Genomic DNA, 16,912 nt, shown 5'->3' on the forward strand with positions numbered 1-16,912 from the left:
ATAGGTCGAAATAAAGGTCACAGTGCATCAAGGCCTAGTTATAATAGTATTAATAATAATTATAATAATAATTATAATAATAATAATATGTGTCTCACAAGGCAGTCGGTTCTATGTACCGGAGCGACTCGGGATTTTTCCCGACCAAGGACTGTCATTTCAGTGTGACCCCATCTAATTTGTTTCGTCCCTCCCACAAATTGTCATCCTCCCAGCAGCTCCTTGCAGCGGGACTGCTCCATATTCTCTTACTCCGGGAAGGCATCGAATCCAATCCGGGTCCGTCTCCTGACCCCGGTCCTGAGAAATGGTTTTGCTGCATCTTCCGGAAAAGAATCTTTTTAGGACGGTCATACTCTGTTCAGTGTGTCTCGTGCAAGGGATGGTTGCATCGGACAGGTTGTTCTGGGCTTAATCCCAAAACCCGACGTCCACGTAACTTTTATAACTCTTTTGTGGCTCCTTGCTGTTCACGCCCCGCTGCTCAGCAAGCCACAACAAGTACCCGCTGCTGCTCGCGCCCCACGGCGCCAACAACTCAAACAGCTGATACCACTCATAACTACTACCTTCGTAGTAGAGTTGGTAGCAATGGTGAGCATCAGCCCCAGCCCCCGTCTTCTCCCCCCCTCTTTTCCGGCAGCAATCGTGCAGGTGAGGGAAACAGAATCTTAGTCCCCAATGCAGCTCCTGCCTTGGGTGGTGCCACTTTCCTAGATGTTCTGGTCTTCGCGACGGCAACCCCCGACGGGTTTCATCGCGCCATGTTGTCAGGTCGCAAACCCAAATCATCCAGGTACCCCAATGCTTGCCCAAGGACGCCCAGTCCCAGGACCACAACAGCAATTGCGTCCTGGCCTTCCACAACCCAGGCGTAGTCACCCGTCACTTACCCCCAGAGTGGCGACGTCGCCCCTTATGCACTTCAGAATTCTGCAGTTAAACTGTAATGGACTAACTGGGAAGATTACGGAGATAGTCGATTTCATGAAGCGGCACAACATCCGCATTGCTGCGATTCAAGAGACTAAACTCACAGCAAGATCTGCATTGCAGACCTGCTCTGGGTATAACGTCCACAGGAAAGACCGCGAGAGCGGAAATGGAGGCAGTCTCGCGTTTATCATACACCACTCTGTGCAATATTATATGTTTGATCCTGGCATCGACCGCAGGGACAATGTCTTAGAACGTCAAGGCCTATCTGTCCGGTCAGGCGATGCAAACCTAGAAATCATCAACATCTACATCCCTCCTGCCACCTGTTGCCCCAGTGGATACCGCCCTAATATCAGGGCCTTACTCACTGGCAACAATCGCATTATCTTAGGCGATTTCAATGCCCATCATGATCTATGGCATTCAAACTTGCGGGCGGACAGTAGGGGTGAGATGTTGGCGGATCAAATAGAAGAAACGACGTTCTGCACAGTAAACGGAGACGCCCCACACGTATGGTAGGAAGCTGTCACAGCTCGCCAGATATCTCAATCGTGAGCGCAGAACTCGTAAACTGCGTCAACTGGCAGCCGATGGTAACATTGGCATCCGACCACCTGCCCATACTTATTTCGCTTGAGCGTACCGCCGACTTCATCGTCACTGAAAAACGCACTTTCATAAACTTCAAAAAAGGAAAGTGGGAAGAATATAAATCCTTTACAGACAGCCGCCTAGCTGCCCTCCCTACCCCAACTGATGCCCGCCAAGGGGAGCGTGCCTTCCGTAAGGTCATTAAATCCGCCTCGGCACATTTCATTCCCGCCGAGAGAATTCCCGAAATCCGGCCCCACTTCCCGGCGGAGGCCGCAAACTTAGCGAGAGAACGTGACCTTATAAGACAGCTTGATCCAGGCGACCCCCAAATAAGGGATATAAACCAACGCATCAGATTGCTTGTGGATGAACACAAGCGGGCGAAATGGGAGGAGCACCTAAGAGGTTGTAACCCAAAGACAAAGTTTCCATCGCCTTTGGCGACAAAGTGCTGTCGGACGCGAAAAAATGCGCGAGCGCTTTCTGCCGACAATATATAATGCATCCTACGGTCGACAAAGATAGACGGAGAGCCAATAGCCACGCACATAAACACAAATTCAGCGCGTCACCAATCACCATCACCGCTAAAGAGGTTGAGGACGCCATTGGTCGTGCTAAACCATCCAAAGCAGTGGGCCCAGGCGGCATAGCTATGCCGATGCTTAAAAGCCTAGGGAAAGAGGGTTTCAAATATTTAGCGCATGTCTTCAATCTGTCTCTTTCCACCTTTGTCATACCTGAAAAATGGCCAAGGTGGTCCCTCTACTAAAGCCTGGGAAACCAGCTGACATAGGTGAGTCGTATCGTCCGATATCTCTCCTATCGCCAGTGGCAAAAACGCTTGAAGCCATTTTGCTCCCTTATTTCCAAGCAAATTTGCAGCTAGCCCCTCATCAGCATGGCTTCAGAAAACTCCATAGCACTACCACCGCGCTAAATGCCATTAGCACCCAGATAAATTGCTGTTTAAATCAATACCCCCACCATAGAACAGTACTCGTAGCGCTAGACCTATCAAAAGCTTTTGATACGGTCAATCATGGCTCGTTACTGCAGGACCTGGAAGGGTCTACCCTTCCCCCATGTCTTAAAAGGTGGACCGCAAACTATCTGGGTGGTCGGCAGGCATCGGTGCAATTTAGAAACGAAACATCAAAACCAAGGAGAATTAAACAAGGGGTGCCACAGGGTGGTGTCCTATCCCCACTTTTGTTTAATTTCTACATATCTAAGCTACCTTCACCACCGGAAGGAGTCACAATCGTTTCCTACGCCGATGACTGCACAATAATGGCCACAGGCCCAGGCCCAAAGATCGATGCGCTATGCAATAAAATAAACGGCTACCTCCCTGATCTCTCCAGTTTTTTCGCCTCGCGAAACCTGGCATTATCACCGACTAAATCTTCCGCGACCTTATTTGCAACATGAACGCCCCAAATGTCGACCATTTTGAACATCCACGTCGATGACACTATGCTACCGACTGTCCTACACCCCAAAATCTTGGGTGTGACGTTTGGTCAGGATCTACATTTTGGTGAGCACGCAGCCGCAATTGTTCCGAGAATTCAGAGCCGTAACAAAATCCTCAAATCCCTCGCTGGCAGTACTTGGGGAAAAGAAAAAGAAACGCTCATGACTACATACAAAGCAATTAGCCAGCCGATTACGTGCTACGCGTCACCCATATGGTCGCCAAGCCTAAAAATCACCCACTGGAAGAAACTACAGGCCTGCCAAAATACTGCTCTGAGAATCGCCACGGGCTGTCTTCTTATGTCCCCAGAACACCATCTGCATAATGAGGCGAGAATACTCCCCATCAGGGAGAGAAATGAGATGCTGACCAAACAGTTCCTGTTGAATACCCAGAAACCTGGGCATCCCAACAGACATCTGATTGATGACCCAGCACCGCCTAGGGGCTTAAGGAGTCATCTCTGTAAGCATTTTGAGGAAATACGGCACCTGAGAACCCAGCCGTATGAAGTGAAAAAACACAAGCAGGTCCTTGGTGAACTCCATAAACAGGCGTCGGACCTTTATGCCGGGAATTGCCCGGTGAATCCAGTACTTAACGAAAATTATCCAAAACTTGCGGAAGAGGAACGCATACTCCCCAGGGAAACGCGTGTCACTCTTGCTCAACTTCGTTCAGGATACTGTAACAGGTTAAACTCTTACCTATCCAGAATCAACCCCGACATACAAAATGTATGCCCCGCTTGCAATGTGTCCCCACATGACACCAACCATCTCTTCAATTGTAATGTGGAACCAACGCCTCTAACACCCCTTTCCTTATGGTCCACCCCTGTTGAAACGGCAAGTTTCCTTGGACTCCCGTTAGAGAATATTGATGACAATTTGTGATCGGTCGCGGCTATTAGGTGGGGCGAGAATTGCTACAACAACAACAACAACAAGAAAGAGAGCTGGTCCCCACTATACCAAAGGTCAAAGTACGTATCCTAGCGTCAGAATTGATATATGCCGACTCAATATTGGTAGGTGAATCTCAGCCCAACGGGGAGGGCTAGCGCAACATCCTCCAAACAACCAAGGAGGTGGAAGATATGCTGTGCCCAGAGTTTGGGAAAACTGTCTGAATCAAAGGCAGTCATGTCTTGTCCTTATTTTCCAAAGCTAAAATGAAAAATAAAGCTGGATGCAGAAACCATTCAAACTGTTCGTTTAAATAAAAAAAGAACATCTTTGGATGTTCCATCGTCGCTGGTGGAACAATTGTACACGAGATTCTAGTTCTAATCAATACGTTGTGACACTTAACAACCTGTTCGGATCCTTTCTGATATATAGAACAAAATGTGGACTAGGGCCATCCACGAATGCGTTTTCACAATATGTATATCACATAGGATATGTTATTGAGGATTTAACAAGGGATCGTTGTTAAGAAGAAGAGCTAGTGAGGCCTAAGTGATTTTGGCCATTTCGTAACAAGCCACGCCAGCTATCCTTGCTTCGCCGGTGCTTTAAACAGCTCATCATTGTACCGAGCCATGCATCAGGACAGGTGTAATGTTTGGGAGCGTCCTGCTAAAGATGTTTAGCAGACTGCGTTGTAAACAGCAGTTTGCCTAAGCAGAACTGGCAGCATCGCCATGTAATGTTTGCGGATAAGAGAAAATCGAAATATAGGTTGCAGTGCCCAGTTAGCGGCACCAGATAGAATTTACTGCCAATTGAAACGGCAGCAGATTGAATTCTGTTCTTTATTCAAAAGTTGTTTTCTTTTATACAAAATTTCTAAGAGCTAAAATACTTAATTACACTAATACTTACAAACTAAGTATAACACACATATGCATTCAATTCAGTTCCCTGGGAACTGCATTCTAAGCATAATTAAACTTGGCTGTGGAATGTGTAACGCAAGCATAAATTAATCATGTTAATAATTTGTCTACAGGTAAAGGCTTGTCGCAAGCTCTAAACAGTGGCATACCAAGGCTCAGGTTACCATATGATGCACGGTGTACAAAATATATGTTTGTACAAATGAATGAATGTGTGAATAGAATCTCTCATGCCGTACCAAAGCGAGCCAAAATATACGTATGTACAACTGTATGAATATGCATGTAAGAGTCAATATCTTTTCATTCCAAAACGGGTTGAAATATACATATGTTGGTACAAATTAATGAATAACTTAATGAGTGAATGCTACACAGGTATGAAAAGCGACTTGTAAAGCATAATTTTCCATCGTCGTGAGAGGTCCTTACTTTTCAATTGCCTACTCAGTCCAAACTAGCACTTGTTGGCAAGAGTTAGTCTCCGTTTGGTTTCTATGCTGACATTGTTTTTGCTGCTCTAGCTGGTTCCCATATAGACGAAGTCCTTCACAGTCTCGAATTTATATCCGTCAACAATGACGTGGCTGTCAAGGCGCGAATGGGCCGATTTTTTCTTGAATGATAACAAGTACTTCGTCTTGTTTGCCTCTTTATATAATCCAGCGAAGTCAGATCCCACTGTGTGTTTGTTATTCATTATGAGAGCATGTATTGATAACTTAAACCTTTCCAATCCCGCATATTCCTTTTTAGGTCATTGCATTTATTTGTGGTGTCATCGTTGTCATACTAATGATAATGGCATTAGCTTCCACGGACTGGCTAATGGCTGCTGGTTGGCGTCAAGGTCTCTTTGTGCATTGTATTGAAGACGATGTTGAATCGCCGCTGCCATTCAATTTACATGATCCGCCTGGTTGTTATGCCAGTCGAGATGTGGGTAAGTAATTTGTGTTTCAATCCCTAGCTTAGTCTATGTAAATGTTAGTTAATTATTATAATCTTTTTAAATATTTATTTTAACGTATTTCAGCTTATATCAAAGCCACTGCCGCATTATGTATAATCACATTAATAACAGACGTGATCGCCACCATACTCACTGGACTGGGTTTGAAAACGCAGAATCACAATATGAAATATAAATTCTATAGAATTGCAGTACTGGTGATGCTGTTGTCATGTAAGTAGCTGAAAATTTTTTAATAAGTACTTTTTTTTAAATTTGAAAAATTGTATAAAACTGATTTGGATAAGTGGAAAATCACAATATCCGGTTCGAAAGCGCGATAAGAAAGTCTTGGAAAAACACTTGTTTCAGAATTTGTATAAAGACTGCCCTATGTCAGCACTCGGATGAAGAGCGAGTGCCCTATCTCCGATTTTTTTTTGATAAGTGAATTAATTAAAATATTTTAGAATAACACACTGTCTCAGAATTTATTTAAAAAGTACCCTCTTCTAAAATTCGTTTTTAACGATAAATATTGATAAGGTTGCCTAAAGATTTAACTATGACATATATAGAAAGCCCACGGCCACCGACACAATAATACAAAATACCTCAAATCACACCCAACAGCATAAAAATGCAGCATTAAGGCATTTGGTACTTCAAATAACACCTCTTACACAAGAGGCATATAAGAGAAAGCTTGAAGTTATATAGTATAACATTACTGCAAACAACGGATATAAAAAAGCACTAGTAGGTCTAAGCTCAGAAGGACGCACGGTGAACTAAAAAGAAATAATGTAAAGGAAAGTAATAACACCTGGGCGACTATGACATACTGGAAAGGCAACATATAAATTGGCAAACTTCTTTGAAAAATATAACATTAACACAGCGTTCAAAACATCGAACAATCTAGGGCGAAAACTAAGAACTAGCACTAACTCAGAGGATCCGTTTAGCAGCCACGGCGTATACAAGCTTACCTGCGGATGCCAACATAGTTACATAGGAACAACAGGACGGCAAATAAGAAGGAGGTTCAGAGAGCACATTAGAGATTACAACAAAAAACACGGAATCCAAACATTATACCAGAGACTTACTTCGCGAATCACATGGTCGAAAATGAATGTTCCCCAGCAAACATCAATAAAACATTTAGCGTTCTTCACATTCAAGCAAAAGGCCGACGTCTCAACGTACTCGAAAACATGGAAATCTACAAACGGAAAACATTCGACGATAGAATAATAAACGAACAGATAAACACAATTTCTGACACAATATTCGAGCCTTTAAAACTTGTTTACAAGAAACAAAGTAATCACACAGGTACAACAGACAAACACACAACAACAAATAAATACAAAACAATTAACGCACCAAAACAACAAACCCACAAAGAAGGTCAAACGACTATAATTACGGACTTTTACCTGCCTAAGTCAGCTACACAAATCGATCAGTAAAACCCACCCTCGGCTCTGAGTGAGCACACAACACATAAATAAATAAATAAATGTAAGGCGCGATAACCTCCGAAGAGATCTAAGGCCGAGCTTCTCTTCCAATTTGCGTCGTGCTTCTCTTGATTTTCCCTACAAATTGGCCGGACGGGACCTACATGTTTTATGCCGACTCCGAACGGCATCTGCAAGGCAGATGAGTTTTCACTGAGATCTTTTCATGGCAGAAATACACTCGGAGCGCTTGCCCAACACTGCCAAGGGGCGACTCCGCTTAGAACAATTTTCTTCTAATTGAAAAACCTTATTTCTAAAATTTTGATGTTGTTTGCCTGAGGTCCGAACCCAGGGCATACGGTGTGGTAGGCGGAGCACGCTACCATCACACCACGGTGACCGCCAGCACACAACGCATACACATAACTAAATATACACAAGCATTAATTTTGACAATACCTGTTCATGTACAAGGTGGGAAGGAAGCAACGATAGGTTGCATGAAAATGTCGACAAAAAAGGAAAGCGAGGTTGTATTTGGTGAAGATTATAGATGAAAAATTCGTTGGATTTGAAAACCTACCTGCTCCTATTTCAAAAATATTCACATTTTACATATTTCTGATAGCATCAGTTTTTGCGATATAGAAAAGGCGTGTTTTTGAATCGTTGGAACATATTTATGCAATATATATATTTTTTTTATATATTTTTTTATTTTATATTTTTTTATTTTATATTTTATATTTGATATATATATATACATGACAACGATGAAAACAATAATAAAGAAAATCTTAATTTGAAAACATACAAACAGTTGAAAGAGGATTATTTTCAATTTACAAGAAGATAATTAGATGATGACATATACGTACTTCAAAAGTGCATGCATGAACTACAGGAGGGTAGCTTTTGTCAAACTTAAAACTACCCTCTCGCACAATGCCGAGTTGTCAGATACATTTCATGATTCATTTTTCCTACAATTGTCAGGAATGTCCAAATGGATTAAAATGAATAGTCTCACCACGTTTATAAAAGTAATACATGTATTTGTTTATTTAATTAACAAAAGGTTTAGGTTAAATTATAATTCAAATGTTAAGGAAATTGATTGTACCACGAACTGACTACCGTTCTGCTTCACAGTCAACCAGCGAATGCCCTCAATGCTCTCACAAGCAAACTGTCGGTGACAGCTCGGCCTTTCCTGACATTTCGTCCTGCATGGACGAATCATCGTCGTCGTCGATACCATCAAGTTCAGGAATCAATGCACACCACGGTTTTATGTTATCCACACTACATATGTTGCAATAACGTCTTTGTGTATGTGTTGAGTCTGGTAGATCTTCGATAATATATCTGTCGTAGTTAAGTACTTTCGTAACAATATATGGTCCTTTAAATGCGGGATCCAGCTTATGGGAGAGACCTGTTGCATTTGGAACATGATCAATGACCACTAAGTCGCCAACATCATATTTCTTTGGAGTTTGGTGTCTTTTATCATAACGCTCTTTCCACTTATGTCTCTCTGCCATTATATTGTTTCTTGCTTCATCACGTTTCACCTCGATATCTGGATTACCCTTATCATCATCGTTTATAGCTTGTATCATTCGGTTGTATGTTACATCTCTGGGATTGAAATAAAACACAAGTTCATTAGGCGAGTATTTTGTTACCTCATTACGTTGGGAATTAATAATCCATTGAATGTTTGGAAGCATTTTATCCCATGTTTTGGCAGTTTCGCTCATACATTTCAAAGCGTTGATAACTGTTTTATTTACGCGTTCGGCCTGTCCGTTAGCTCTCGGTGTTCGTACTGCAGTTTTGTTGTGTTGAATACCATGATTGGAAATGAATTCTTCAAATTGCTTCGAAGTGAACGCCGTACCTCGATCTGATGTTATTTTAAGTGGTTGACCAAAAATGGCCATGATTTCTTCTAGTGCTTTTACGACTGGTTCAGTTTTCGTAGTTCTGACTGCCTTTAGGATTACGTACTTACTGAATCCGCATACAACTAATAATGTGTTCGAAAACCCTGATTTGCTGCGTTGGAATGGACCCACATGATCAATAAAGATGTGCCTAAATGGGATCGGCAACACATCGCTTACGTGCAATTGGCTTTGCGGTTTACCTCCCGTCATTTTTTTTAAGCAACACTCTTCACAAGCTGCTATGTATGATTTGACATACCTCCTAATGCGTGGAAACCAAAAATGTTTGCATAGTCGCTGTAATGTTTTTTCTAAAGAAAAATGTCCAGAGTCATCATGACATGACTTAACAACTCGCCATCTTACTGCCTTTGGTACTGCTAATTTCATTTCGCCCTTAGCTTTTCTAAATAATCGACTGTTATGCATCGTATAATCGGTTTTCATTTGCTTAATTGTAGCTTCATCTGCCGTTTCTTTCCCTGTAATTATATCGCTTATTCGTTTTAAATTTTCATCTTGGAGTTGCATTGAGTAAATCCAATCATCAATCGTATTGCCTCGGTTAAGTTTCAATACCTTTTCTGCAACAGTGTTTGTACCTTTCGATATTTCAACAGGCGCTCGACTAAGTGAGTCTGCGTGCTGCATCTTAGACCCAGGTCGATATGTACATGTAAAATCAAATTCTTGTAGTTTTAGCCACCATCTGGCAATGCGCGGCTTCAATGCTGTAGTGGACTTAGTTGTTGCAATTGCATTGCAGTCCGTTCGTACAACAAATGGAGTACCGACTAAATAAACTCGTAATCGTTCAAGCGTCTCTACGATCGCCAATACTTCTAATTCATGTGATGGATACGTAGACTCAGCTGCATTACATCGTCTGCTGTAATAGTGTACCGGCTTCCAATCCTCGCCTTCTAGCTGCAACAACACTCCAGATAGCCCTATGGAACTAGCGTCGGTGTGTACTTCGTGGCTCTTTATTACGTCAAACAAAACTAACACCGGCTGAGTGCAAAGTGCATGTTTTAATTTTTCAAAAGCTATGGCATGTTCGTCTGTCCACACGAATGTTTGTGCTTTCTTTAGTAACGTTGTTAGCGGCATAGCGGTACTACCATAATCTGGTATAAACTTCCTGAAAAAACCTGTTAAGCCAAGGAATCGACGGACTTCACTTACATTAGTGGGTTGAGGAAAAACTTTAATTGATTTTGTTTTCTCCTCACCAGGCTTAATACCATCTTGGCTTACGACATGGCCTAAGAATTTAACATTTCTTGACATAAAAGTAAATTTACTTGGTTTTAGCGTGAGACCAGCATTTCGTACTGCCACCAAAAACTCGGCTAGGACACCAATACCTTCACTAACATTCTTTGTTGCGATTATAACCTCATCAACGTAGCTTATAATTTTGTCTCGGTTTCTCAAACCACATACAAGTTGAATAATCATCTTCTGGAAGACCATTGGTGCATTTCGCAGTCCAAATGGCATTACATTATACTCGTATAATCCCTCAGGCGCCAAAAACGCTGTGAACTTCTTGCTCTCCTCATGTAATGGAATTTGATAATATGCTGCAGTCATATCAAGAGTGGTAAAAAACGTATTACCCCCAAGCTTTGACAACTGCTGTTCTACTATTGGCATTGGGAATTGTTTTTTTTATGGTTAAAGTCAACGCACATTCTATTTTCCCCGTTTGACTTCTTCACTATTACAACTGGAGCTGCGTAAGGTGATGAACTCTGACGAATTATATTGTGCTTAAGCAAGTCGTCAATTATCGTGGAAAGTACAGGTCTTTGGATAAAAGGTACCTGGTACTGCCTACCTGTAATTGGTTTCTCGGTGCTGACAACGATTTCCATAGTTGTTGTTTTACAACGTCCAAGCTTTCCTAAATCTTCTGCAAAACAATCATCGTATTTTTCTAGTAAATGAAGTACTTCATGCATTTCGTCTTTGCTTAATGATACATTAACATTAAAACCCTTTGCCGTATTTTTCTGTATCTGCATATTTCCCGACTGTATAACTAGTGAACAATCTTTTCGACACAAAACATCTCGTCCAATGAGCAGATCGTATGGCATAAACTCGTCGGGTACTACATGCAATTTCGTATTAAGTGCGCTGCCTTCTATAACTAATTCTACTTCAATCTCTTCTTTGCTTTCAACGCTTGCACCCCCAAATCCCTCTAACTTTCTAACACATACTTTCTTTTCCACATTGGTTGGTACTTTGGATTCGGATATGATTGATGTGTCGCTGCCAGTATCGATAAACGCCGAATACTGGTCACCATTCAGCAAGACACTTGACATTAAAGGTGGATATAAATTTTCACTAACTACCTTTGCAAGCGTTGATTTTTCATAGCGGCAAGACTTAGAATCGTGTCCCACTTTGTTACATTTTGCGCATCTTTCCTTTCTTGCAGGCTTTGGACATTTTGCTGCAATGTGTCCATACTCGTTGCAATTTTTTAATGGATCAAAATCAGGTAATATTGCGATGATGTCGTGCACTGCGCTTCTTTTCCATTCACGTTGCGTCATTGGGACTAACAATGGACGATCTGCTATTGGTGTACCATTAAAATCATGTTCCGATGAACTCCTTGGTATTTCAGCGTGAACCTCTGTTGTGGCAGTTGAATGGTTATCGTGGCAACTTGCTTCTGCTGGAATCGTTGTGGCGTTCGACGGTGTTAACGTTTGCCTTGTCTGTACTGTCACCAAATCATTTACAGACTTAGCTAGCCCCGCAATAATGCCACGCATTTCTTCCATTTGCTTCTGCATAGCTGTAGCTTCGCTGCTTACCTCCAACTCTTCAGCATCAACTTCATCAACGCCGTACATTTCTGTCAATCTAATAATTTTTGTTGCTTTATTGCCCATTACCGTCGCACCTTGGTTTTGTAGCAATTTGTTGATTTGATCAACCTTTAAAGTGTGTAATTTGATAATTTTTCCCATATTATAGTGTAGTTAACTTTTCTGCATGCAATTGTCATTCAAAAAAATGAAAAAAATTTTCTTGCTTCTTTTTTTTTTCCAGTTCTGCAGAAATTCACTTGTAAACCCGTTGGTTTTTCTTGAACGTCTCGCCGTTGTTCAGCCCGTATGGCTCACAATAATTCTCCTCAATAGAATTCCAGAACGTTCTTCAATATTGCAGCTATAAACACCACTGCCCCTTTTACGTTGCTCTTAAGCCGTTGCCAAAAACACAAAACAAAATAAATCTACTCTTGCTGTTGTCTTATTTTGTTTTTTTTTTTTTTTTTTGCGTTCTCGTCGTTTTATTTGTATCGAAGTCGTTGCAAACACACAAACTACCCTTCTGCTTGTGTTCTTACATTCGCTACTTCGATTGTTGATTCGTTTGCGTTTACCTTTTGTTTTGTACGTATGCAAAGTCACTTGCCGTTGTAACTTTTCGTATGTAACTGTTGCAAATGATCTCTTAAATATGTTAAGAGACGTTTGAAGCAATTTTGTTTGCCCTTTTTCTTTTTAAACTTATTCGTTGATTCGCTTACTTGTGGTATTTCCCCTGGCTTGTATCGTTGATTGAAAATTCAATTCGTATGTAGGAATGGATGTAAAATATGTTCATATCACTTCTGAGATGTCAGGAATGTCCAAATGGATTAAAATGAATAGTCTCACCACGTTTATAAAAGTAATACATGTATTTGTTTATTTAATTAACAAAAGGTTTAGGTTAAATTATAATTCAAATGTTAAGGAAATTGATTGTACTACGAACTGACTACCGTTCTGCTTCACAGTCAACCAGCGAATGTCCTTAATGCTCTCACAAACAAACTGTCGGTGACACAATATATATTGAAGTCGTATACACATGAGTCAGATCTTTCCCAAATTTTAATTCCACGTTTGATCGGTTTCATTGGAAGGTATTGCTTCAAAGCCAATCTTCCTTTGAACTTGACCTTTGATTCATCGATGGCTTGAAAGGAACTATCCTCGCGACACGCAGTGAAAGTATGTTTTAGGCAATTGACCACCTCTTCAATATAGTAGCTTGTTGAGCAGCCATTTGGCTTTTGTGGAGAGTTGCAATAAAACTCGTCACATACTTGTCCCTAATCAAAGCGTTGCCAACAGACTTTCTCTTAGACCAGTACATGGGGATTTTCGGTAGTCTATTGTAGGAAGTCACAAGCATTATTCCTAGCATTGTAAAAATTTCATGCTGGTCTGTTTCATGAATATTTACAGGTTTCTTTTTGTTTCACCTTGACCTCTATTGACGATATTGATTCTTTCATTTGTGCACTGGCTAATCCATATGAGAATACTTGGAGGAAAGAGTTTCAAAAAAGTATCCAGTTCAGTGGAGCCTCGATTCAAATCGCAAAGCACGGATGGGGTGTACTGTGGAGGCATTTCTTTTCGTGGGCGGTCGCCATCTGCGATTGTCCTTATATTCTCCGTAGCAGGTGTTACTGCAACGGCACAATTCTCTTTCACGTCATCGGCACTGATATCTTCATCGCAACTGGATTCCTCATCACTATAGCCATCACGTTCCATATGTGGACCCTCCTCTTCCCCGGTAGATTCATCGTAATCTTCCGAAGCTAGATACTCAGAGCCACTATCTTCAAATGGCTCCGATTCACCTGAGGAATTGTAGAACACATTTTCGATGTCATCGTCTGTTTGTTTAGCTCTCTTGCTGGCCATCGTGTCTATTAGGTATAAAAATTCGAAAAAGACTTTAGTAAACTTATAAGCATTTTGTGAACTCTAGGGATATATAATCCCGAGTTAAAATACTACTGGGACATATAATCCCATAAAGAATCATCCTTGATTTTATTACGAATCGCTTTATTTCTAGGATCGAATTTGTAAATGTTTATCACAAACACATAATAAACTTACGAATTAAAACAATTAATAATATTTACCGTTCTGGTCGTAGTATTTATCAAATTTTTGCAGAATTTCACAACACGGTCAAGCTCCATATTATTCTAGAACATTTAAAACAAGCCATTATATTCTTGAATAACGATGGTTTAGGATTATGGTCCGAACAGGCTGGGGAGTCGATTCATAAGGAGTTCAAAAAATTCTGGGAAAGATTTAAAATAAATATGATTGAAGAACCAAATTATTTGACACGGTTAAAGAAAGCTGTGGTGACATAACCATCACAACATTTTTAAATATGTAATCTTAGTATTTAATAATGTAAAAAGATTTGAGAATTTAAAAGTTAAGTTTATAAAGTTAATATAATCTTAAAAAAATTAAGAACACATAAACAAACAAAACAAGCAAATATTAAAAATAATAAAAAAATGTAAAACATAAAAACGAAAAAAAAACATGAAAAACTAAAAAAATAAAATTAAAAAAAAAACGAGGTGCAAAGTAAGTTGCCTCCACGTGGTGCTCCTTGGAAACGTTTGAAACCGGCTATAAACTTACGTAAAATTATATGTATACACACATATGCACACACGTACATACATTTGGAGCTTAAACACTCATACATCTTTTAATATTGAGACATAAATATGTTAGAATGAGAATATTTACATGCGACCGAATCATTAGGCAAGGCACGCCAAGGCTACCCCCACCCTGCCCCTTGTATATACATATTAGGCCGGGTCGATTTGTGGGGAGGCAAAAAAATCGCCCATTGCTCTGTGACAATCATATTCTAGGGATCAAAATAAGAAACTTTGCGAAGGAACCATACCTCAAAAACGAATTCTGATGTCCCCCCCTTTGGGTCGTAGGGACAAATTTTGAAAAATCCCACTTTGAAATGCCTATGTTTTTTCTTTTTGGAGTTTATTTTTCTCTTTAGAAATTTATTTAGTCAGAACATATGTAAATGAAAAAATGAATTTAACTTAGTAATAGAAAAGAAATTAAAAAAAAAATTATTAGAAATTAGCGTTTTTACAACCCCCTTTTAAAACCAAGGCATCACTGTGATGCATTTGTATGTCGTAAACATAGTTGTGTGGGTTTTTTATTCAACCGTTTTAAAAAATGAGGGTATCACTGCGACACAATTGCAGATCGTAAAATTGCTTGTGTTGTTTTTTAAGCCACCACAAGACACAGCAGGTAGAATTGAAATTGCCCCTACCCAAAAGTTCGACCCAAAGGGGGGGGGGGGGGGGGACATCAGAATTCGTTTTAGAGGTATGGTTCCTTCGGCAAAATTTCTTTTTTTGATCTCTAGAATACGATTTTCATAGAGCAATGAGCGATTTTTAAATCGACCCGCCCTAATACATATATATATATTTATTTACAAATTAATTTACCTTATTTCTAAAATTTTTATGTTGCTTTGCCCGGGGTGCGAACCCAGGGACTTCGGTGTGGTAGGCGGAGCACGCTACCATCACACCACGGCGGCCGCCATATACATACGTAAATATGTGCATACATATAGTACACATCATACATAAGTACAAAGTAGAGAGCGCAGTGAGCGTAAAATTCTCTTTGAAATTTACTCATGTATTGACTGTTGATCGCTGTTGAAATGACCAGTGAGATGAGTTGTGTTAACAAAAAAATCAGTTAGATTGATTAGGAATCTGTCAATTTTACAGAATTTTGTTAACTTAAGAGCGACAATTTCTCTTCTGTTGAAATGACTAAACTAATTTGCTCGCTTGACAAAGAACTCGGTCGAATTAACCATAAATCGATAAATTTCACCGAATCTCCGTTAAGTCAAGAACAGCAGAACCGATTTGTTGATTTTACTAGCACAATTTCTTTCAGTGTGTAGTTATTCCTCTCAATAAAACCGTTTAACTTAAAATTTTTTTTAAATTTTATTTTCAAGTTTTTAGTCTTTATTTAATTGCCTATTGTTTCTCATTCTATTTAGTTCATTTAGTGACTCATTATTACAAGGACTCTTTCCTGACAATTTGTTACAACCTAAGTCCTCAATACATAATCCTTCCTTTACTTGACTCTGCGCCACGTATGCTTGTTCCTCCTCGAACTCCAAAATATTTTGATGTCACTTCTACCGGACTGTATGTAATATTTGTTCCAAATATGAGCCAAATCGGACCACAAATACGATTTTTTTGAATATCTCGATCCTTGCGCCACCTAGTGGCGAGTTTTATAGGTCGATTTCTATTCATGTATGTATTATGTGTTCCAAATATGAGCCAAATCGGACCAAAAATAAGATTTTTTGAATATCTTGATCCTTGCGCCACCTAGCGGCGATTTTTTTCATAGGTCTATTTCTATTCTTTTATGTAGTATGGCTCCAAATATGAGCCAAATCGGACCATAAATACGATTTTTTTGAATATCTAGATCCTTGCGCCCCCTAGCGGCAATTTTTTCATAGGTCGCTTTCTATTCATGTATGTATTATGTGTTCCAAATATGAAAAAAATCGGACCACAAATACGATTTTTTGAAATATTTCGATCCATGCGACACCTATCGGATTTTTTCTTATTATTGCATTGCCATCGGGTTCTGAACTACATATATTCCAAGTTTCAAGCTTGTAGCTTATCGGGAAGTTACTTAAATTTCAATTACAAAATTCGTGCCAGCCAGCCTGTCAAGTCGAGCTAAATAAAACCGTTTAATAAGACTCAAA

General features: G+C 40.1%; 1 protein-coding gene across 13 annotated transcripts in view; it reads left to right on the top strand.

Annotated features, from left to right (window-relative positions):
* LOC137236413 (transmembrane protein 47) overlaps positions 1-16,912 on the top strand; it is a 71,820-nt gene that overhangs the window by 32,659 nt on the left and 22,249 nt on the right. For all 13 annotated transcript variants that reach the window (XR_010948406.1, XR_010948404.1, XR_010948405.1 and 10 more), the window contains 2 exons: positions 5,619-5,805; positions 5,899-6,048. Coding sequence is in view for 10 of the 13 variants with exons in the window: in XM_067759001.1 (XP_067615102.1) it covers positions 5,619-5,805; positions 5,899-6,048 (337 nt within the window). In the remaining 3 variants the exon portion in view is untranslated. The remainder of the gene's footprint in view (positions 1-5,618; positions 5,806-5,898; positions 6,049-16,912) is intronic.

This window comes from Eurosta solidaginis, chromosome 1 (genome assembly GCF_040869045.1).
Source record: "Eurosta solidaginis isolate ZX-2024a chromosome 1, ASM4086904v1, whole genome shotgun sequence".
NCBI classification, from domain to species: domain Eukaryota; kingdom Metazoa; phylum Arthropoda; class Insecta; order Diptera; family Tephritidae; genus Eurosta; species Eurosta solidaginis.